This window comes from Leptonotus elevatus, chromosome 6, assembly GCF_054856555.1.
Source record: "Leptonotus elevatus isolate MCC_2025b chromosome 6, RoL_Lele_1.0, whole genome shotgun sequence".
Classification (NCBI taxonomy): domain Eukaryota; kingdom Metazoa; phylum Chordata; class Actinopteri; order Syngnathiformes; family Syngnathidae; genus Leptonotus; species Leptonotus elevatus.
The window spans coordinates 13,615,715-13,641,445 of NC_141244.1; the positions used below are offsets into that span (position 1 = coordinate 13,615,715).

The window sequence follows — 25,731 nt, forward strand, 5'->3', positions numbered from 1 at the left end:
TGTAAGCAAATAAAAAAATATATAACATATCCTGTTAATAGTCTTTAGGGAGTCGGATTAAATCTCTGAGGCACAATCAGTTTACTCTCTGCTCATATACCTTACACTGGTTTGACTTTAGGAACAATTTTCCCGCTAGAATGTTGGTCGAACTGTCATCATCATCGTCATAAAAAAGCTGGTATTAGGACTGAGCAACAAATCAAATTAATTCGATTAAACGTCATTTTAAATATCGAATCTTTGAAAATGGGCTAAATTGTGAAATCAAATTTTGTCTTCTGGATTATTAAAGGCTGTTGTTTTTATGTTCTGTTACTTTTAAATGTTATTGTGAGTTGTAATTTTGCAGAGCGGCGGAATGCTGGATGGGTGGTTTACAAGACATGCTTACAATAGCTGCCAACTCCTTAATTGGGGCATTAAAGCACAAATTATAAATGTTAAGTTTATGTTAAAATTGATTTAGAATCAGTATACATTATTGTTGTCTGAACATTTTGCACAGGAATTATTGAATAAATGAAACCTTTAAATAAATGTTTTTTTGGGTTTATTAGATTAAAATGGATTCAAATCGTAATCGTCCTGAATGACTGGAAAAAAAAATATTTTATTTTTGGGCCATCTCGTCCAGCCCTATCTGGTATGAAATGCAGTCCATGGCATATTTGTGTACAACTTCTTTATCAGAAAAAAAAACAAGACAGTAAGAGTTTCCATGACCCCCACAAGTCCATGTCCAATAAAATGCTTGGCCGCAGGTCAATGGTGATGTCATTGCAACCACTTTAGAGGTGTAGACATGTTTCATGAGTAATTGCCCTCATCACAATTCAGTTACCTCAGTCTTCTCATTAGAAGTGACTCGACCGCACAATTCCTAACATCTAATATGTTTTGTCATGACATACTTTCTAGACCTGGATGAAGAAGAGAAAGGTTGGAAATTGTGTTTGTGTTTTTTGATACACTTTTTTGGCCACGTTCTTTATTGACTCCATATGTTTTATGCACTGTGGATTGTGTTGACGTATCCACTCATACAGAGAATCACAATCCAAAAGGTTGGCATGCGCTTTCCTGGTCGGCTGGACCACAAACATGTATGGGATTTATTTATCTAACGTGGAATTCGCATGCTGCTCTCCAGACGACTGTCTTTCCCCGATTCCAAGTCAAGTGAAATGGTTCGGAGCTTAAGGGAAGATGGTGAGAACCGTGAGGTTAAAGTGGTCCGCGTGGTCCCTCCTCACTGATCCATCCTGCCAAGACGGAGGGTTTGCCAGCTGGCACAAGCTGGCATGGATGTGTGTCATTAAATCCACACTGTGTTGTCTGAGGAGGCCGGGGGTTGGTGAGGGGAGTTGGGTGAAGGTGGCCAGCCAATTATTTTGTAAAAATAGGGCAGTAGACCTCCTGGCTTTTTATGGCAATGATATGTGCAAGAGTACACCCCCAGACACCCCCCCACCCCTGCCGGGACAACCATCCCGCCCGCCCGCCCTCCCGCCGTGGTTCTGTTGTTGATTTGATGACTATTACATCTGATGAGGCCTTTTTCTTTTACAAGTCTCATATATAAAAGCCAACTAGAGTACTCCAAAGTACTTAAAATGTTGACCACATTTTATATCTACGCCAAGTCATACATGTTGACCTTGGTATAGCACCATTGCACTAACAAGCAGAGGTAACTAACATTTTTGTTTTTTAGGCCGAGCCATTATCCCGTTGGCCATTAAATGCAACTGTAATTGATATTAATGGCAGGTTACATTCCAGGGGCGCCTGTGTCATACGTTGGGTGTTCACTATCAGATTAAAGTGCGGTCCTCCTGACAGAACCGGGAGATATCCATATCACAAGGGCTTACAGGCCATAATCACTTCCACACCACCGCATCAAGCTCGGCTATAGAAGATTGGCTCTCGTAAATCCTCCGTCCCATCACCGATACGGTGTTTCTTGAAGCTATAAAGTCCAGGCATGCGCTCAGACACATGTGCACAGCTTTAGGTAGTCAGAGGGGCATTTAGGGATCGTGCTTCTGATGGTTTAATTGAGTCCCATCCATAGCGCCCTTCGTTCTTGTGTGACAGTAGTTTTAGGATCACATGACCTTTGCTGAGACTTATCATGAAGTCATCTAGAAAAGTATGCGCCGACGTTTAATTGTGGACAATTTGTTCGACCAGTAGATCCCTTGAAGATGTTTCTTGTAGGAATTTATCTGTGATCGTGATTTCATGGTATGACTTGGCTTTGCTACAACTTTTCTGACTTGAATACGTTTTGGTTATTCTTATGCAATTTGGCTGGTGATAGGAACATAAGAAGCATTGATTATGTACAGTAGGGTTCACTTTTTAGCATCCCTTCTGGGCGTTCAAGGTTTTTTTTATAAAGTCATGAAAATGTCCGTTTTTCATTGTATTTTCACGGGACCAAATAGCATGTTCTGTGCGCGACAAATGGGAGGCGGAGTGCAGCGTGTTGTTACCGGCGTATGTGTGACGTGGACAATTTGTGGGAGTTAGGAAAGCTACAAGCAAAATAATGTTTTGTTACGATACGTGAGAGCCAGAGAAAACTGCTGCTGAAATAGGATGGAATATGAATATAATATCTAATGCAAGCAAAAATGACATCCTGTTCATTCGTCTGTCTTTCACCACTGTTGGTGAAGTCAGCAGTTGAACGAGCTGCAGTCAGTTCGCCACTGAGTGTTCAAATTTGGTACTGAGCTGTGTCGGCCAACCAAAATCTTAGCTCACTGGTAGCGCTCAGCACTCGCAAACCGGAGATGTGATCATGGATCGGGTTCGATCCCTGATGCCGCCGGCAATAGATATTGAAAAGGTCTTGAAATCTACATCTTGGGGCGAACTCATTTATTCAAAGATGTCATACATATAACTATTTTAACATATGCCTCCTTTGTATGGGTAGAAAACAAAGGAAAAAAAGTATATTTTTTAAGTTTTACTTGACAAATGAATAAATTCAGTCATGGCATAATGTTCTAAGCTGTTAGCATCATTCCGTCTTGAGGCTGGGCCGAATGTACTCTTATTTTCCTTTTCTTTTTTGGAAAACAAAATCTGGTCACCCAAGATTATATGTCAGGACTAGTGACTGGTGGTGGTTCTTCGTGTACGCTGGCTTCCTCCCACATTCCAAAAACCTGCATGTTAGGTTAATTGAAAACTCATTCACAGAAAGGGAGGTATATGTAAGCAGGTCATGACTCAACCACATACTGTACATGCACAATGTAAAATATATCCAAGGCGGCGTTTTTGCTTGTAATTCTTGGAATTTATTGAGTGTTTTGGATATTTTTGACAAGCAGTTACGAGTCAAGCATATTCAAATCCAATTGTTCTTGTGAAGTTTTTTGTCACGTTCTTAAGGCTCTCAATGTTTTTCATTTTCTCTTGACCCACTTGGACATTGTAGACGGACTCAAGTGCGCATTAGATTCCATTTGAAGGAATATACTCTCGTGAAACTTAAACATCAAGGGGAAATAAAATACCACTTGGCCGCATTGTGTGCAGAGCTGTTTAAGGGTATCATTAACAGCGCCGTGCATGTAGTCATTGTAAACTGTCCCTCAACTCTGGATTCCTGGTAAGTCATTCGTAGGGATGTCATGCGACCAGAATTGTTATTTGCTAGCACAAGTGCGACTTGGTTCTTTTCCAAGCAAACTCGACTTTAATAAACCACTTTGCTGTATAAGTTATATTTAATGTTTATGTCAAATGATTCATGTCATAAAGCTAACGATCAATCCTGAAGTTCTTTTCTGACCGTATTAAAAATCCCACATGGTTGGAGTCAATAACGATTTTTCAGACTGGTGACCTCTCGGAAAAGACAATTATATTTAATCGGGATTTGACTTGGTGTGATCAACCATCACCTGGGCATGCATAGAAGAATGTTGGATCAAGAAACAAACATAAAGTTTATTAGGTACCACAAGTTCATCTCAAGGATTACTTCTGCAGCTTTGGGCTTCACCTCTACACGCATGCCGCGTTCTTTGTTGGAGTGCCCAGTTTTCATATTTAATTGGAGAAAGGGTGGGCCTCTCTTATATTCCGTGCGTGTTTGTTTAATTTGATAATGAGCACGCTGGCCTGTATAGCCTCAGGTGCCGTAAAGGGATACTGTTGCAGTGAAGCCGACAGAAAGCAGACGTTTGTGACTGAAGGCTTCTGGTTACCCTTTTGGATTAAGTTCCTGTTTGGCGTCTCATCTCGCCAGCCGCGTTGACAGATGTTGCTCCTGTCTCACATCTGCCTGTTGCTTGCTATTATATTTGCTAAATGCCGGCAGTGTGTGGACGTCCCCCGCTGCGTAATCTGCTTGTGTGCACCCCGGGTCCAGACTCCCACTGGCTGGAGCAGGAAAGATGTCAGCTTGAATGCACTGAGCAGTAATAATGCTTGTTTAGAGCAAGGCAGTACTGCGATCTGCCCTCTGAGTCTGAGTCTTTTTCTACTGTCAAGCCCACTGCTGTTTGAGTGCCACTAACAGACTGCCGCTTGGTGCGGTGCCAGTCAGAGGTTTCTCACAGTCTTTGAGCAGGAAGCATAAAAGATTATTTGTCAGAGCTAAATTGGTGGTGGAAGTAACTGTATCTGCGGTGCTCTTCACCATAGTTGTGTTGACTAGGCTTGTTTGCGTAATTAGTTTTTAGATAATGGAGATGATAACTGCTCAATTTGTCATTAAAATGGGTGCAGGATTTAAGTTTATATCAAACACGACAGCACGTTATGATTGTGATAGTGGGTGAAGCAGCATAAAATCAAGAATCCTGCATTCACTATATGGATGATAGTGATGTAACAAAAATGCCAATATTGCAGTATTAAAATTGCCACAATGACAATATCATTGTCGTCATGCTGCGATATTAAAAGCAGAACATCTGATAAAAATGCCAGGTTTTTCATTTTTGTTCCAGCACCCTCTGGTGGTTAGTTTATTAGGGCAGTTTAATTTTAATTAGGCATGTTTGGGCCACTTACATTTAAGACCCATGCTAATCGCCAGATGAAGGGAACGTAGCAAGCTTGAGCTCCTCCACAAATTGACTCAATTCACAAGTGCCTCATCAGCCTTAATGTTAAGTGTTATTAGTGATTGTAGGTCATTTATGTACGTTGATGTCAATGTTACTTGGGCTATTTTGTATAATTATGGCCTCAGCTAATAAGCATCGTATAGATGATACATTTACATGTGATTGCTCGTGTTTTGTCAATTTCCATTAGTATTTTCTGTTTTATAGAAACCACACACGCATATCCCACACAAACAACCCAAAGAGAAAACCTGGTCTGATTGCTCACTTGGACAAAGCTATGTTTTAACCGGACCAGCAAATATTTGTCAACATCTCCGTCAAAAAACATGACTTTTCGCCCGCTTCAGCCGAACACAGCATTGTGAACGACATAGATTATGAAACTTTGCGCCACTGAGCCACTAAAAGCACATGACAATAAAATGACTGGTCAAGACTATTTCTTTGTCACAGCTGCTATGTACAAAAAACATTTTTTTCTTCTTCAGTATGAGCTATGCAAAGTGGTTTTTGAGTTACGATTACAGCAATTTAATAAAACATTTCATTAAATAGTGCTGGGCTCTTACCATCCATTTGTTGAGCAATACATGTGTTCTTATCTACACGTAAGGGGGGATGACGTAAATTGTTAATCTTATTGATTGATTGTCTTACTGATATCAGTAAAATACTGAATTAACTGTTTTTGTATGATGTGATTTTATTTTATTTATTTTATTATAATATATGTATATGTATATATAATATAAATATTTTTTTAATGATTTTTTAAATTTATTTAATATGTGGACACACAAGCATTATCCTTCTAAAACGCCAACTTCCAGGAAACTTTAGACATAAATCCCAGAGAAGGCTTTTTAGTGGAGAACTGAATAGCATTGTGGTGAACTGCTGGCATCTTTCTCTTTGATTGTCACTCAGACATTGTAAGCTGTTGACAGGATGGTGATCGAGTCTTTGCATGTCTCCATTACCACTGTGGGCGGAGTTGACCCGTGGGCTGCTCCCATCCTTCATTTTCACCCATGGAGACCTTTTCCTTGTTGTGTTGCTTGCCCTGCTTCTTTTTGTTTTCTAGCAGCTGAAAAAATAAGAGCTTTAAATACACGCTTTGTTTTAGGTTTTCTCATTCCCATTGAAGCTGCTCTCTACTCTATTTTCGTTATTAGTACTTTTACGTACGGTTTTAAAGAAGATCATATTTGATTAAATCATTCAATTTCTGTCTTAATGAACACAGATTTTTATTTGTTTTCTTTTCAGAAGAGGCAGAAAACACAACCTCGTACTTCGAACGCAGCTGTCAGTCAGAGTCCACGCTTGCATCGGTGAGTACTGTAAACCTACACTGCAAACTTTAAACTGCACATTTATCACTCCTATAATCGTGAATTTTGCGCTGCATCACGAGTGTGGTATGAGCTGCCATTACCTCCTCCATTACCAGCAGCTTGTTTTATTGCTGCTGCACATAATGCACAGTGGCAGCTTTTGGGAAACAGCTTGAATCTTAATTTGAGTGCAAATTACCAGCATTTCAGCGACACTCTGCAAAACTGGGCACAGATTGAAAACATTTTACCTTTTTATAGTTACTATGTTCTGTCACTTTGTTTTATTGGGTCTCCTGGTGTCTGAATAATGGAAGGGACCTTGCTCAAAGAGCTGAGCGAAAACACATGCAGGCTTGCCCACTTGTGACATACTTTGTACACACACACACACACACACACACACACACACACACGCGCGCACGCACACGCACACACACAAACTCACGATGAACATATCGGCAGCTGCTTACACTTTTAAGAATATAAAGTCAGTCATGTTTTGGCACATGCTCCTGTTTTACAGATTCCTCTCACTTAGTTATGTAATTATTTTCAACTTTTACAAGCACAGTGATGTTATTTACTGCCTATTTACACTGTCAGCAACAGAACACATGGAAGAACACACACACGCACACACCAAATTTTTATTTTATTTTTATTTTTATTTTTTATTTTTTTGTACATAAATAAAGAAGTAGACTGAAATAAGGCGGCAAGATGGAGTTTCTGTCTTACCATATTCCAGAAACATGCATGTCAGGTTTAGTGAAGACTCAAAATTGCCCAAAGGTGTGATTATGAGCGTGAATGGTTGTTTGTCCGTACTGTATGTGCACTGCGACTCAGATTGGCTCCAGGTCAACCCGCAATCCTAATGAGAACAAGCGGTCCAGAAACTGGATGGCTGCATGGATTAAAGTAAACAAAGTCACTGTGGTCTGGGAACGAGTTGTCACTGTGTGAAAGCATTCTGGTGATTTGTTCTCCTTACTTGGACATGACCCCTAATGGAGTCTTAAAAGGATCATTCATATTAAAAAATGCTGAGTTGTTTTCCGACCACACTTACTGTGGATTTTTGTTCAGATTGGGTTACTTTTACCCAAAGTTGGGTTAATTATTTTGACCAAGCAGATTGGGTTGAAGATTTTGATTTAATTTGGGCAGATTTAAGAGTTTTTGGACAGGTGGATTGAAGTTGAAGTAAATTCAATGTAACATGAGAAAATATTTGAGGTGGCTGGCTCAGTAGGTAGCACTGCTGATTTTGGACATGGGGGTCAGGGTTGAAATCCCAGTTGATGGTAACCATCAGGTGAGTCTCTAGGCAAGAAACTTGCCAGCCACTGCAGCTCTTGAGCCTGGATAAAAATGGCAGGTTGTGTCTAACCTTGCCAGCAAGATGAATTCTCGCGATATTTGTGAGTTCACAATCTCCGGAGATTACATTTTGTACCGCTCCCGCTGATACGTTTGCAGCCGATCTTTTTCCGATCGGACCAATCACGCGTTGTGTAGGCAGGACGAAAACAATAAGCGCCTATGGCGGGGGGAAACAAACAAACCTAACAGACAAATGGATGCTGCAAATAATTATGTTCTCGCAGCATTTCCTACCGTTTCCTTGTTGAATATGAACAGCGAGAGGAGTTTCGTGCATTTGTATCTGGTAAAGATCAAAATCTTGATTCAACATGCTGAGTGAAATCCTCAAAACAATGCTGAGGAGACAAATAACCCGGGTTCCAGCAGTTTTAAGACCGTTCTTTGCGGATTAGGATTCAAATAGAAAAATTCACAAAAACAATTTTTTGCTTGAATTTTTGTTGAACATGATCCATTTGAGGAGGCCATTTGACGTTCACTTTTGATTTCTAATTATTATTCCCCCAAATAAATAAATAAAACAATAAAACAATCTCAGTAATGGTTAATAGTAAAACTAAAACAACTAAAAGTGAACCTTGACTTTTGTGGGGATTTAATTTCTCTTGCTGTGCATACAACAATGAAAAATCTGACTAAGGAAAGGGATATACGTCATTGGCACTGCTTTGTCAATGTCGTCTCCCATACTTTCCTTTATCTTAACCTTTGAATGTCAGAGTTTCACTGTATTATCACAATACAAATATGCTAGTTCTTTATAAGCGGACATATTAAAGTGATTTTAGAAAGGCCTCATTTTTAATCACTAAGTGTTATGAAACTAATATATCTTGTGGCCTTCTTTGTTTTACACCTTGTGGCCTTCTACCGGCATGCATGCTACGCTGAGATAGTCCAGTTCAAATCTGATTTAGTGCTTAAGCTTTCGTTTACCCGCTAAAGTGTCATGATAACATGTTGACTTGGATACCGAAGGTGTTTTTTTTTTACTGTGAAGTTGCTCCACAGAGCCTCATTCCGTCCTCCTGCTGTTGCTTGGTCGAGCTTAGCTCAGCCTGCAGAGAGGTAGACAGACTTGCTGCTCTTCCCTAAGTGGATGATGTCCATCTTTCTCTTTAAGTTGACAACCACCTGTTGTCCTTCCCCGGTCCTGCCCTGAGACTACCAATGAGGCGAGCTGATTTATTTATTCTAGTGGTCACTGTTACTGTAACTTGTCCGGACATTTGAGCCTGATTTTATCTGACTGGAGGGTTTACCCAGAAGCCCCACAAGTGCAGCATTACGAGGTGATTTTCCGCCTCAACTCGGGAGATCATTCCTGAGTTCTTTTTAGTTTTCATTAAAAAAAAAAAACGGTGTTGGTTAGCGCACTGCTCTTGTTGTTTATGAAGTCTTTGAGCAGAAGTCCTGTAAAATCTTGTAAGGGATTTTGTTGTGCCTTAGAAAAAGTGACTTCATATTATGAGGGGTCATCAGGATTCAGGACATCCACGAATGAAAATCTCACACTCTCACATAAGAAAAATGATTCACTCATATTCACTACTGAAATGCTCTCACACCCACTACCTAAACTCTCTGACATAACTGAAACGCTGTCACACACTCACACAACGGTATAGTTCTCACACACTTCTGAAACACCATCACATGCACAACTGTAATGCTCTCAGATTCTGAAACACTCTCACATTCACTATTGAAATGCTCTCTCATTAACTACTGAAACACTCTAATGCACAAATGAAACACTCTCACACAACTCCTGAAACACTGTCACGCACTCCTGAAATGCTCTCATGACTCACGTCTGAAATTCTCACACACACAACTGAAGCACTTTCACATTACTGTGAAACACTCTCATATGCACTACTGAAACACTCTCTCACACTACTGAAATATTCACATTACAACTGAAATGCTCTGACACTACTTCTGAAACACTCACATGCATTCCCTCAAAGCTCTCACACACACACACACACAATAAAACACTCACATTTATGACTCAAGTCCTATCACATGCACTACTGAAACAATTTCACATTATTCCTGTATTGCTCTGACAAACACAAGAGAAGTGCTCCTTTTAGATACGTATGCTGAAGTCTCGCAGGGAGACTGTATGACCTCTAAGTTTGGAGGCATATTTCCACCAAATTTTGTTCTGATTTCCAAATTGTCTGAACTTAATTCTGAAGATCCGTTACTTGGATTTCCCAGAAATGACCCGGCTGTGTTTTTATGTGTCATAAACCACAGGAAGACGTAATTCAGCCTTACTTAATCACTACCATTATCTCCTGTGTACAGTAGCCTACAACCTACATGGCTCTGCAGGGGCCTGGCACACATATTTGCAACAAAGCCAGTGCAGGAATGAAAGTGGTCACCTGAAGAGTTAATGATATATTAAACTTTGTTTTATAGATTCACTATGGCTGCACTAATTTGTTATAATATGGTGAACTTGGCATTTTGTTTTTAAAAGTCTTCCTTCAGTGCGCAATTTCCTTAGCATGAGTTTTTTGTTTTGTTTTGTGAAGGCAGCAAATACTTGGTGCAAACAGATCCCAAATGAATCACATTAACATCTGTTTCCTTGGCAATATGTCCAAGGAGGCATCCGTGTTGAGAACCTAGTCGTAGCTCATAGATCTATAAAAAAACAAACATATGATTTACAACATAGATCAATGTTTTCCTAATGTGAAACAGGATGCGCTCCATAGTTTTTAAATAATGCTTACCAAATGAAGAAGGAAAATTTTTCCAATAACATTGTTATGAAATTAGAATGAATTGGGGTCCTACTGACCAATGTGTTCACTATACAGACATGAATCATTTTGCTTAATAAATGGTGGGCAAAGTATAGTACAAAGGCCATGTATGGTCTGATCTGTTCTTAAAGCTGGCCCACCAAGCACATGATATGAAATCTAATGTGGCCCTTAAGCACAAATGTTTGCCCACCCCTGGTCTTAATGATGGTTTTTACTCGCATTTAAGGTGTTGGCATTCTCCCTCTAAATGGCACTTTATCTGTCCATATGCTGATCCCGACCGAATAGCGACAACCGTAATCAGATGCGGCACATTCGTAGTGGATTAGCTGCCTTGTCTTTTACAAGCTTTTATAATCCCAACTCAAGACATGATTGATTCATTGTGGCCGCTGATGACTCGCGTTGCTCCTCAGACTATAATTTATTCAAATTGATAGTTTTGATCTTCATGTTGACAACTGGAAACTCCAGTTGTCAATGACACTGAAAATGGAATTCAACGAGCAGTGCATTTTCTTTTATTATTGTTCCTTGCAGCTGACAGCATCTTTGCATACTGGGAAGTGTGGCCTTTTTCATGATTTTTAATGGTTTGTTTATGTGCATGATTATATGTAACCAATTTAAGTTCTGAACTACTTTAGTGAGGAAATTTGGAGTCGTTTTATATGACGTCAACTGCGCCGCTTCAAAGGGCTTTGAGGGTGAAGATTTGTTTTTAAGGTTACCATTTGTTTCAAAGTCTAGTTTAGGATAATGTCAGGCAATTGACTCTCGAGGCGAAGATCCAATGTTTTCCACACACGGTGCCAGACCGGTGCTAAGTTTGTTGAGTTTGTGGGCACCAGCTGTGAAGATGCCCATAAAAAACAAGGTCAGTTTGGAAAATCTCAAGTTGTTTTGATTGGGACCAAGACACTGTAAATGGTGTTAATCATGTATTTTACTACGAATTCATTAATTATTTAAGCGCAAGATTTTATGACATCTTTTATGTGCTGTTCATATATGTATTTCAGCAAGTTTAAAGATGAGGTTGATATTGCATAACTTCAACTTATTTTTCCAATCTTAATCAGGTCGTCTCATCAAATTTCTCTCCTTGTTTCTGCGACCAGAGCTTGCAAGCAAGCAGACGCAACTATAGTCGAAAACACGCATATCACGTGGCGCCTCAGGGACTCCGTACAAGATGAAATGGGCTATCTCTTCGACTTCCCTCCAAGAGACCCAAAATGGGATTACAGTCACCCTGGGAGGCCAACCCAAACAGCTTAGTGCCAGAGAGGGGAAATGTGAGGCAGCCAACGTCTCAGAGCGACGGGAAAGTGAACCAAGTCTTGATCCTCAAATCAGTGGAGGGATCGCTCGTATCACTCACCTCACACTTTTTCACTCAACTGTTTTTGTATTCTGTCGGTTTGGCCATTAGCCCAACAGCCCCGTGCTGTGCGATAACAGCAAAGCCTTGGTGTGTGCGTCTTTTTTAAGCTGCAGTGCAGAAGATTGTTTTCCCTGTTGTCCCAGTGCCCTTGGAACAAAAACATTTTATCTTTAGTGAAAAATTGATCTAATTTTTTCTTCTTTTTTTTTTTTAATGCTCTTCGCAGACAGTACAAGGCTAGGACAACTACAACAGTGATTTGTCTGAGGACAATCACATGCTCATGTTCTCACACACTCATACAAAGGCATGCGCGTTTTAAGAAGCCATCTGGTTCCAGTTGAAAGCCCCCTCAGCTCTGTTCCTCGCCCGTCCAAAGAGAAGAGAGCTGTCTACATTTCCCTCCAAAGAAAGGTTTTAGTTCTCTCGCTGTGGACATGAGGGGTTGAACAAGCAGACTGACCCAGTGACAACTTAAGATACGTTTTCACTGAGCAGTTTGGTTCAGTTCACCACAGTATGCTAATCTTTAGGCCCTGAATTTAGATTTTGATTTGGAATGTTGGCAGTTTTGGTCCTCCATAGTAGACAAGATAGTCTTCCATTGCTAGAGCTCTCCATGCAAGCCGGCGAGACTTCCTTTTTCGCCGAGCCGCTCACTCGACCAATGAAAGGCAGTTTGCAATGGCAGAGTCCAACCCAAGACACGCTTAGGACCACCTCCTCGTTTGAATAACATTTCGTCCTGGCAGTATGAACCCAAATTGCCAAAATTAAAAATAAATAAATGACTAAATAAATAAATAAATAAATAAAAGTGAGAATAAAAACGGACATACAAAATTTAAATTAATTCACAAATTAAATACAAATGTATTTATTCATGTGTATGTATTTTTTTTTCCGTTTTTATTTCCATTTATTTTTGGGGATTAAATTTTTTTATTATATTTTTTATATCTGTTTTTATTTTCACTTTAAGTCATTTATTTTTTAAATAATTTATTTATTTTTTAATTTGGGCAGTTTTGGTCCTCCATACCAGATAAGCAAAATTCCCCTGATTAGCTGTAGTAAGACTGTAGCAAGAAGAGCTGATTATACGACTCGACTCATCTTCAGCTATGTGGCAACATGTTTGTGCAATCACAATTGAGACAGTGTCGAGAGGTGTGTGCAGCTCCCAATAAATCAGTAGTTATCAATAAGTGCAAACACAAAGCTAGTATAGTAGTAGATAAGCCATATCTTTTGTATAAACACAATAGTGTTAAATAAACATTGCCATCATGCCTGTTAACTTCATATTTCATTGCATGTCTGCATTTTAATTTATAGTTCAAAAACTTGATGTGATAGGGGAAAACTGAGATCAGTTATGGATTCTGCCCCCAAAAATGAGTGAAAAAAAAGTTGCCAGACCTAACTCAACAAAAATTTACAGCACAAACTCTCGGGGTAGGATACCTATCTCAGCACGATCATTCATTCACCAATCAACCACAGAAGAGCAAATTACCATGCCACAGCCAAGCTCATTTTATTGCCTGAAGCCCCTCCCACTGTCTAACAACAAAACTACTCCACTCCAGTATTGTACAATATGCTTTAAATTGCCTTAGAATAAGTTGCACTAAACCAAGGCTACCAATCACATGTGTAACTGACCATAAACCTGACTACAGCTGCATAAGATACATGGGTGGGACGACATAGAGTGGCGACCATGTGAAGCAGAGCATGCTGGGAAAAGAGCACAGCTGTGAGACTGGCGCATTCAATGTTGAAGCGGACAGGTGTGTAACCTCAGTGGCCACAGGCTTTAAACAACTGTCCGCTCACTGGAAAGAACATCAGAGTGGTTTGTTTTTCTTTGACCAACGTATATTTTAATTCTGCAGAATATAGTTTATTGTATTTTAATGTCAGAGTTTGTGGTGTTATCGAGCAAAGGCTTGAGTGCTTCTGCAAGCAACCAGTGTCCACCCACTCGCTAGATTCTTCATGCGAGAATGAAAAGTAGTAGCACTGGAAAAATTATGATTTTTAAACATTCAATTGACTATGCAAACAAGCTTTAAATATATCCCGAGTGCCTAGAAAACTGTCACAATAGCATATGGCCTTAATTTTGTCACAGCCTATTTGGGCTGCGTTGTAGATGCATGAAAGTAATGCTTATAGAGAAATACTCTTTTCTAATTGTGTCAGTATCATTATTCTTTAGCTGACCAGTTCTGGTACAGTACTGTATTTATGGTATCCATGATGGTAGGCCACAGCAAAAAATGTAGCTTTAAAAGATTTACGATCCGTCATGCTTGAGTTTTGCATCGGGATTTATGGTTGGCTCCAGAATTCAAACCAAAAGAACTAGAGAAGCAGTAAAAACCCCGATGGCTAGTTCAGTACGCAACTGGCCTTCAGCCAAATCCCAGTGTGACATTGAATTCCATTCCACATCCTACCTCACTTTTCTTTCCTTCAGCTTTGATGCTGGCCACGATGTAAGGAAACGTCAGTTTCCCGTTCTGCATCGATCAAGACAATAAGCCTAATAAGACCAAAAACATATTTTCTGTTTGTCGTAACACTACTGTCAGTCATGCGGTCTTATGTGAAGCATGGCTGTTATTTCTTCTCTCGCTTTGGATCAACTGCTGTTGCCTCAGCTGGCTAGCTTTGAATCATTTACATTGCTGTTTGGCTTTCAAGGGGATTTATTGGATATTTGTCACATTTACGCGCTGAGATTGAGCCAATGTTGAGCCTGACATCAGCTGGAAAAACTGCCACAGGTTTAAGTTTAGAAGGATGTGACAATCTCATTCACACGACTTGTCACAAGTCCAACATGGTTGCCTTAAAACCCAGGAATGCCACTGAAGACCCAAAGAATTGCCTTTGTTTCTTTAACAACATTAACACTTATGAACTATCCGGGGAGAAGGGATTTATTGAGGCGGAATGTTTATTATATTTTTCATTCAGCCGTGTGCTGCCTTTGTAATTGTGTTTCATTTCCTGTTAAAATCACTTAGTTGTTAAAGTAATCTTTATTGATTTACAGCATTGACAATAGAGTGAAACATCCATTGTCAAAGTCCATCTGTTGCGGGATACTGGTCAAGTTGTTTTTGTATAACACTGCCAGTTAACATGCACTAACCTTCCCAACAACTATTCAGTGGCACAGTCTTCACTGTATTTAATCATCCCTGAGGCTATTGGTGGTCAGCTCCTGACTCAGCGCAGCATTTTATGTAGCTGGCATAGCACTGAAATACTCGGCAATGATGGATACTCCATAAAGACAGACACTGAGTTTTCTTCTTCTTTTGGTGTGCATTACTGCCACCCATGCCGGAGTTTGGCATCCACTATTGCTTCACAACTTTTACGTTGTATGGGTTTGAAGTTCTTTCTAAAAGTTCTAGTGTAACCTTGACTCGTCTTTTCTACGAAACCGTATAAGCTACTGGAAACAATAGTGGGTATACTAGGTATTCGTTTAATTTATCAACTGCAAACATGTCCAAGGCCAAGAAAGAGCTATGACTGTTATTTTTAGAGGTGATGTAAGCTTCAAGTGCAAGCCAGGAGTGGGATAAATAATATTTATATTGCAAAGCCTATAATGAAACATAATATCCTTTTCAGTGTTATTTGCTCAGCTCCTTGCCAGTTCTGTCATTCTTTTCCCATCATAAAGAACACGAGGTGACTGAGGTTCCTGGAGAATAAAATGTAACCTATAGCATGTAGCGTATAGTATAATGCATACGTAGCACTCAAACGTCTAAAACTAGAATGTTGCACAATAGAGAGATGAGCACGATCAAAACAAGGCAATTGCCTATTTACCAATGAATTTTTTTTTTTTTTTAAGATTCACAAGATTTTCATATAAAAAAAAAAGTCCACATCTTCATCCACTCCTGCATTAAAATGGGTTCTTCCTATGCCTGATCCCTGTACAAAGTTTCATGTTAGTCTCTGGATAATACTGCTGACAAATTTTGATATAATGACTACCCAAAGAGCAACCCTTACTGTAGCTAAACTGCTCGCTAGGCTTCTCACCGGACCTCTCTTCTTGGCAACAAGCAACCCTGAAACACTCACTCCACTTGTTTTCATTCCAGTCGTCAATGGAGGATGGGAGCTTGAAGCTCCAATAAGGAACTCAAGCACCAAGACATGGTTCTTAAGTGGACCACTCGAACGGGCCTTGCAGGACACAATTGAACAACTTTTGTATCATGCCCTAAAGCAAATGAAAATAGTGAAAGATGGGAGGCGGCGTGATTTGTGGGAGCATCAGCTAAGAGCACACTTAATCTGGTCAGCATTGTTTGGCAAGCAGGGATGGCTCTGTCTCAGTGCAGGTTAAAAAATGTTGGGTATGCATGCTGGTCAAGTAGACGTGGAAGAGTAGTTCTAAGGAATAGTTCAACTTGACATGTATTAATAACTTGAGCATCATTATTAAACACGCAACACTAAAATGGTTTGTTTAGACCTTTTGTATACAAGCCTAAATACAAGATTTGAATTTCTTTGTTTGGAAATGTGAAGATGTTTGAGTCTGCAAGTCATGCTCGTTCAATAGCCTCTCGACTCTTTCTGTTCTGTGTTGAATCCCCTTTGTTCAGCTGAGAAACCCCATATGAGGTTTCACTCCCATTCCGTTGCTTGAACACGGAGATAGAAATGGAATTCATTAAACTGTCACCCAATTTAGTTTGAGCTGATAGCTGTAGCTCATCATGCCATCTTTCCTCAAAAATATGATTAAATGTTTTTCTGTGATACCTGACCAGTCCAGGGGTTATCCTGTAGCTAGTCCCATGAAAGGTATTTTTGATATCTGCTAAATTAGTGTGCGATGCTGATAAAGAAAATGGATAGAGAATATTTGGATTATGTCATTTTATGTAAAACTTTGTGCTCTATTTTATGTCTCGTTTAAATGTGGTGACCAAATAGTTATTGCAAAGAAGGAACTTGTGAAATCATACATCTTTACACTGATATTCTAGCACACTGACTAAACAGAAATTAGAGAATTTGGATTTTTGTTTTGTCTGATGTGTTTGCCAGTTGCATATTTTGATACTTTTGTTTTCAGGTTTCATTGACCTAGATAACCACATTTTTATACCAACTTCATCTTGTCTGAGTAATTTACGCACATCATATTAATTTTGGATGGGCCTTATTTTTGTATAGAATGCAGCAAGTGCACATTTAGAACTATCTGTAGTGTCCTGATGAACCTTGTATCGATACCACACTTGCGCCAACTTTCCATTTGCGGCTCAATGCAGTTGACTGAAGGAGGCAGGATCAGCTGTGCTCTGCATGGAAAAAGTATCTGTGTTGTCTGGTCTTAATTATACCTTTAGCTTACGGGTAGCCTCAAGTCCGAACACTTTTATTCACTAGAGTCAGCAATGGTCAAATGCTCTAATATGAAACAACATTTAGTTTAATTGGATTCCTGTACTGAGTTAGTAATTGACTTTTTAGGCTAGGCAAAAAACAAAAGCAAAGCAATACTATGATACGAAAAGGTTTTTGAATGTTGTCATTATGTTAATAATAATGAAAGTTATGTAATTTTTTGGTGGTTCTTGGTGTAAAATTAGATTAGATTTAAACCCTTTAACCTAGCGGTGGAATAACACAATATTTTATTTTTGTGCTAACCAGTGGCATTTTGAACATCTGACATGTTTGTGGAGCGTGTTGCAAGCAGGAATGTTTCATTCGATTTGTTAATAAATCCACAGTAGAACATTTTGCTTGTCATCACCTGGACATCTTAAATGGCTCGATAATGCCAAGACTTTTTCCTAACTTGACGTTCGCTATTAGTAACAGTCTACAGTTTGCAGCAGTCAGCTACTTTAGCTTATAAACTATTTAATATGACACTGACTGCCTCCTCCCCTAATCTTTCTGAGCCAATGTGACATGTGCTTAAACACACTCCTTTTTCCTTTACTGGAGCACATACCAGTTGTTTACGACCCTGAACAGGATAAGCGTGATAGAAAATGGATGGATTTTGACTGCTGTCATTTTATTCCAGAATCTGCAACATTTAAACATCAGGTGCCATCAGTTCCTTGGCAGGCTCTAAATCTTTAGTCTCTCAGATCACAGATGAGGTCACCATGGGTTAACCCCATCTAAACCTGTGAGCCACCTATACAGGGGGTCCTGCACTGCTCACTGGGATTATACTACAGTATAGGGTTTATAGAGGTTTTGTCTAACGCTTTCTCACATCTGCGGCTGCGCACACTCGGCCGCATATCCTCTGAATAAGGGATCGCCAACCTTTTTGAAAGTGAGCGCTACTTCTTCGGGACAGATTAATGCAAAACGTTTGCTCAAATTACCTTTTAATTATGTTATTAATCATGGATGATATTCATCTACAGTATGTGAAGACACTGATCATGTGAATGGTATCCCACAATAATTTATCAATGATTTAATAAGGTAGGAAACAGATCAAAAACAATAGGCAACACTTCATTTTCAATTAATCACTTGTACTGTACAACATTCCTAGGAAATGACAATGTCCCATCACTGGTTTGCTATTTTTAGAACAGGCCCACGGGCTACTTATCTGGTCGTTGGAGGCTACCATGTTGGTGAGCCCTGCTCTAAATGGATGAATGGAGTGGCTTGTCACAGGTCACTACGTGATGGCTACGGCAGGCTGCTTAAATAAATCCCTTCTTAGTCAGATGAGAATGGCGGGAAGCTGTCACCTCCAAGTCTAGAGGGCAGGGTTGGGTGGACTGAGTGACTAGAGGGCCACCTCCCGTCTCAATGGAGTGATTTATGGACAAGTGACACAATCACAACTTCTGTAAAGCTGCAACTGAATACTGAAGCCATCAGATCCTGTCTGCCCCCTGCCACTTGAGTTTGAATTTAAGCGCATTGCAGGAGAGGAAATATTTTAGTAACCCTGTGGTGTGTGTTTTAAAACATGAACTGACCTTCTTTGAACAGCTCGAAGAGTAACGTGAAGTGGAATTCAGTCTTACCTTACTGTGGAAAGTTCTAAAATGAGATTCTTGTTTCATTACGTGTCTGGGAAATATCTCGTATGTCATTTTTATGGTTTAATTTTCGATTAATTTGCCACATCAGTATTTTTACACCAAACCACTTTTTGTGCAAACCCGTTTCTAAATCGGGAAAGGGTTTTTTTTGAAGCAGTGTGAAACACACGTAGGAATGTTCCCCCTCTAAGATGTCATGCGGTGCGTGACTCTGCACACGGCCAGGCCACGCTGGCTCACTCCCGCTGCAGACACCAGCCGGAATTCTCATTTCACTTCTTGCTTAATAGAAAATATTATAAGCATATGTCTGCATGCAACAGGTATTATGGAAGGGCCTGCAATATGATGAGCACATTTGCCTTGGACCTTGCCCTTGTATTGGACCCCATCCTCTTTTTTTTCACTGATGCTAGCATGTTATTGAAACATGACCATCATTTCTACTTTGTGGGTGCTTTTGAGAACAAAAACTTATGTGCATGTGGCTCTTGACCACTGTGAGTATGTATATATAGTTATGTTTTATCAAAAAGGAGCAGCATTAAAGATGAGACTGTGAAGTGTAATACTTTAGCATCCGGAGCTAAAGTGTTAGCTCATATGTTTCTATTGTCAGGTGTTGCTTACATCAACCATTTGGCGCATGTTTGGACCCAAAGCTGACTACAAATGTGCCCGATTTTGACATACATAATTTAAGGATATCATGTAGCTGATACAGTGCTCTGAATTGGATTCTGCAGGACATATCTTGAGCTGTTTTTGGTCTGTTCCCCATCAGGAAGGCTGCCTCAGCAGTGCCTCAGAGTGGAAATCTTTGGCTAGTGTTATCTTTGGAAAGTGTCGAGTCCACAGAAACCGGCAGCAAAGGAGTCCAGTGTCAGCTAACACATCCCAAGCTCACTATTGCATTGAATGACAAAGAGTGTGTGTTGCAGGCAGCAGAAGGAGGCGACCTGAAAAAAGCATTAGTTGTTATTCTGCGTTGAATAGACTCAATGAAGGGACATAAGGAGCGCTTTGATTGTTCCGGTGAGATAGTCCAAGATCAGGCCTTGCTTGAGGCACACTCGTGCTTGGGGGTTTCTGAGGCAAGTAAAAGCTCCATATGTGAAGTATATTGCTACTCAAGTCCCATAGTGAGGAGGGCCTCATCCACTTAATGCAGGAATCCATTTCATTCTGTCCATCTACATCGCTCTTCATGATTAGCCCAGAGAGCCAGCAGGAGATTGAATAGTCTCATATAGATCTCGCATGTTGTGCAGAGCGTGACAAATTAGCACCCTGCCGCAGTTTTGAATCTCTGCGGATGTTTGTCTCCACAAAAGAACATGGTTACTTCCTGACTTGGCAAACAGAAGGTTCTGGTGTAATGTACCATTAAAAGAAACAAAAAGCTTTTAGGCAGTCTTACTGGAGTATAATTTCAGACTTCTTCAACATGCAACCCATTTGGTACCAGATTAAAGAACCTTTTAGATTGAACATTTTATGATAACAAATTCACATGGTTTTGGATTATTATGACTCCAATTTTCTAGGACATGATTTATAATTGGATACATTCAATGAACCATAGACTATTGCATGTACATAAAGGATCATTTTTTCTGCAGACAAAAATACCGACCTACTGTTTTCTGATTTGACGAATATGTTCAGACCAACAGCAACGTCTACATTTATAGCACAGTTCCTTAGAGGAATTGCTTACATCTAACAGATTATTCTTGCTGTCATCACACGACTAAAGTTTGTCACTTGATCTTCCTGCATCACTAAAATAATCACTCTCATTTGTAGATAATCTCAACTATATAAAGAGCAATACTGAGTGACTGACCTGAATAATAACAAAACATTGTGATTTTTTTTTCTATTTAGAGAAGAGCCGGGTATTAGCATGCTAAATTGCTGATTAGAGACTTTTGCCATGGGCCTCACATTTCAAATGTTGCGTACTGTATTTTTATCTCATGCTTTTACATGTGCTTGAATGTATATTTAACCTCACCCCTATTTCTAAACTGGTCAGCTGGTGGCCGGGTTGTAGTGGTGTTCATTTATTTTCTGATCTAACCCACATGTATTCTGGGGATAGACAGGTTTCACTTTCTGAACATATGCGGACAGCAAACGGCAGATGTCCGCTTAGAAATGTGCTCCATGCTAACGGAAATAACAGATGTGCGATCTATAGTCTTATTCAGATTAAATGTATTCAAATGATGATGTTTTCATATTAAACCACATATGGTTGTAGGTATTACGTTCTCACATTTGACTCTCCATTATTTTAGCAATAAAAGTCTTCAGGTAAGCAGTAAAAACCTTTTCCCTAAAAAGCCTTTTTGCATTTTAGTTGTGAAATTTGCTTGATGTTGAGCATTTGTGGCAGCGGCTCTGATGATTGATCTTTGATTGGTTGGCAACCAGTCCAAGTTTGTACCCTTGCCCAAACTCATCTGGGATCAACGCCACTATGACTCTGATGAATGGATGGATGTTGCTTGAGCTTGCCAGTCTGGAACAGAGAACTTCAGTTGTCAGTCACAAGCCAGCCTCTGTGTTTTGGCTTTTCATGTCTGCTGGGCTCTGTATAGATGACCGCTGATTTAAAACATACCCAACATAGACATCTCTCAACCCCATTACTCATTTGGTTTGCTTCCTTGTCTGAAGTCATACGGAATCAGAATAATAAATCAAATGAAGGAAAATAATAATATTGTGCTGGAGGTTTCTTTCTGTCAAACCTTTTGCTCTTTGACATAAGTAATGAGACATGCGTATGATGAGATATGACCATGAAAGTGTTGGAATTCACTCAGATGATCATAAAGCCACCCTTGAATTCGTGTAGCTGTGGATTTGGGGGTTTTGCCATCTCTGCATGCTCCAAGGGAACAATGCATCAAAAGGTGCACTTAGTCCTGTAAAAACGCCTTATATAGCGCGGCGGCTACACTACAACGCAATGCTCACCACAGGCATAATAGCTGGCACAGCAATGCGTAGGAAGGTGTGATAATAATTTATCACACCATATTTTCTTAATGTTTCCCATACTCACCAATTTGCAACATGGCAGTAAGCCATATTGTGGGCTGTCCTGTGACACTATATTTATTCTTCATATGCTTTTCATTACTTGCATTTATGTATTAGGTTATTCATTAAAACAGATTGTAATTTTTGGTGATGATTGATCACGATTTGCAGACATTAAGCAACATTAAGTTTTTTGTCTTATAGTGAGCTTTGAAGAGAAAAAGGGTTAATGTCCATAAAATCCAAAATATTGGGGCATGGTATAAATCAAAAGAAATAATATTTTTGTTGCTTTTACTGCTTTAATGTCATGTGACATGATTTGTGGAATTGATAGTGGCGTCCACGGGAGATTAGTTGTGACACCAACTCAAGATTGACGGTTAAAATTGTTACATATCAAGTCCTTCAAACTCATCTGAAAAATAATTTATTTCTTGCATTGTGAGTTGATTGCGCTTGTTTGTGGTCTGAATGTGTCAGTTAGCTGTAATTGGATATGATGCCAGTATATTTTCTCCGCCGTTTGCTGTTTGTTTGTTCTGCCTTTGCGGTCTCAAATTGCTGGGATGCACATATTTTGGTTTCTGTCCACAACAAGGACTCAAAAGGCTTTCATTTTCTCCTGATCCAAGTCGAGTAGTCTCGCGAGACTTCTAAGCAGTATAATCTTAACAAATACATATTGTTATTATTTAGAGATGACTGTTGCCATGCATTGTCTATTTTCAATAGTTAGCCACAGTGGTCAGTAACTACAACTTGATTAGCCAGACAAATGTTGTGGGTTTATTTTAACTGGTTTCTATTCCCTCAACGGTGGGCAGTAAGATATCGGCCTAACATGAAGCAACATTGGGCTTTATTGTGCAAGTGTGAAAGAAACAAGTGGTAGTAGATGTAATCCAGTTTAACAATGGATAGTGTGGACTTAGCGAGCAGAAGTGATTTGCATATTACTGTGTAACAGCAAATATACAGTAGTGTATATTCCTTGTGAGTAAAATGAGACTATGAGGTGCAAAGAGCAGACATTTACCTGCGGCAACTCTTTGCTTGGCAGTTTGGATAAACACGGAAGGACTCAGTGACCTCACTGTCAAACAGAATGATATGGATCGCCTCTAGCTTTGGAGAGCACTCCTTGCCATCTAGCACCGCCATCCTAACCCCATTTGCTTTTCATCTTATGACCTGAAGTCATATTTTGAGAAGTTTCTAAAACAAAACAAGGCCAGAGTGGGTCAATCCAAAATGCATCAGTTGACGACTCGTTGGCCAGTGAGACGGAGCGGATCACAGCGGCCCTGTGAACCGGGTGTGAGGCTGTCACACACACATCACACACATGCAGCCCTTACGTCCCCACCCCCCTTACTATTGAACAACTAAACAAAATGCTCTAGTACAAACTTACTCTCCCACAAAGCCTGAATAAACTGGTCGTTCTGCTGCAATCATTCACATCGCAAGGGAGACAATTTTCTTTAAATTTGTGTAAATGCTTGGTTTGGGAAAGCTCATTTATAAAGGGATACTTTGTGGCTGTGTTAACATTAGCTGAGAGGATAAATAAAGAAAACAGGATGGAGGTCAGAGGTTAACCGAGGAGATACTGTATGGCAAGTTGAGTTAGGAATCTCGGTATAATACATCATGCTTCCTCCAGCTGATTGTTTTGACACTATACATAAAGTATATGCAAAACCCCAAAGCACAAATATATATTTTGAATTTAAAACCAAAAGTGTGAGGAATATTCACCTGTTTCCAAATTCAGGACAGATTATAAATATGTGAGTTTTCTAAATAAAGCACAAATAAATCAGAGAGCCCAGTCATCTGCCAGGATTTATTGCTGAAAGTGTCTGTCTAGCACACTTTACCTATATTATATTATCAGCCCAGTGTGAAGCACCAAATCAAGATATAAATCTTAAAGTGCAATCCCGACATTCTCTGGATTTAACATTTGGTGTGATGTCTCGGGAAATTCCTTGGCTGTCTCACCAAAAGATAAATCACAATGTTAAAATCAAGCATTTGTAGTGCTCAGAACAAAAGAAAGTAGAAGAACCAACTTTCACCACAACAATATTGGCTGATTTGTATGGCCATCATTACTGTAAATACTGTTGTTTTGTTGTGCTACTCAGTCAGTCGGTCAGTGGGTTAGATTACAATTTCACACACTGTGCAGCATCTCCACAAAGCTGAACTCATCAGTCACAAATGACAAGCTATCGAACTGGTTTTGTGAGCAGTGAGTTGCCCCCTACAGATCCGAAAACACAGTATATTTTTCTAAAGGGACAATTAGCACATGATGAAGCAGTGAGGCTCTAGGAGCTGTTGATATCAGGGAGTCAAAGGTCACTTTCCGAAGTGGAAAGTATCCAGTGGCAGAAACCTCTTCAAGTGGGAAAACTACACCAGTGCTTTCTGGGTCTCTTGGTGGCTAAGTTAATAATTGCTAATAGATTTGTAGTCCATTTGCCTGAGCCAACCTACTCCACTTCTTCACAAATTATTTTTAAAGGGGTAGTATATCTATCAGGTTGTTGTTTGCTCTAAAAGAACCAAGTCGGTTTTATTGAAACAAGGTGGAGGAGTGGATCCGGTCAAGCATGGAGGAAACCATTAAATTCAGAAGCAGAGCTGTGCATAGTCATTATTTTCCCAGGTAATATTACGCAGGCCCCCACATTTACGGCCGCCTTCATTTTGATGTTTGTAAAGGCTGTTTTTATTACACCTATAAAAACAGATTAAAAATATATATATGACTAAACATCATGATGTGACGTGATGAAATACTGTAAATGTTCCCATAGGAAATAATGGAAATTGAAATGTGTGTCAGAGTCTCAATGAACTGTATTTTAACTTCTTTTTTTTTATTTCGCTCTTTAACTGTCACACAAGTGTACAAAAAAAGGTTAACCACAGTGATCATATTAAGACATGAAAGCAATAAAACACTAATGACTTACTGATTTGATGAAGTTTTAATGCTTCGTCTTGCACAGCTCTTAATGTTCTTAATCTTCACAGAAGTGTAAAAATATGTTTTAAAAAAAGACAAACAATATATGCACAAAAAAGTATAACAGTGATAAGTGAGAATTTGCCGCAAACTGACATAGAAACTGCTCAAACAAACCACATCATGCAATTTCTGCCAAAGAGGAATTGGACTTTCTTTTTCAAAAAGCATAATCATTTAAAACCATCCTGTCATCTGAAAATTGAGCTGAGCCTTGATCCAAAGTATCTCATTCTTTCATTGTAAACCTGCTCGCTACAACTTCTTGGCTAGTCAATCGTGGAAAATGTAGCAAAGCAGTGATAGATAGATTTGGCAATTATATCCTCCGATCCTGTGATCAAACATAACAAAAACGTTTGAATGGGACCAAATAAAATAACATGTCCATTATCCTGACATGTAAACAAACATGTCCGTATCCACCTCTGGATCCCATTAACAAAGTTTCAATGTTTGTTTAAGTCATTGAGCAAAATGTACTTTTTTGTGCCCCTTATGCGCTAGCATTATGCAAA

At 39.5% G+C, this 25,731-nt stretch overlaps 1 protein-coding gene across 3 annotated transcripts in view; it reads left to right on the plus strand.

The window, feature by feature from the left end:
• Nucleotides 1–25,731, plus strand: part of fhod3b (formin homology 2 domain containing 3b) — an 85,870-nt gene that overhangs the window by 6,082 nt on the left and 54,057 nt on the right. For all 3 annotated transcript variants that reach the window (XM_086078341.1, XM_086078339.1, XM_086078340.1), the window contains exon 3: nt 6,378–6,442. In XM_086078341.1, coding sequence (XP_085934467.1) covers nt 6,378–6,442 — 65 coding nt within the window. The remainder of the gene's footprint in view (nt 1–6,377; nt 6,443–25,731) is intronic.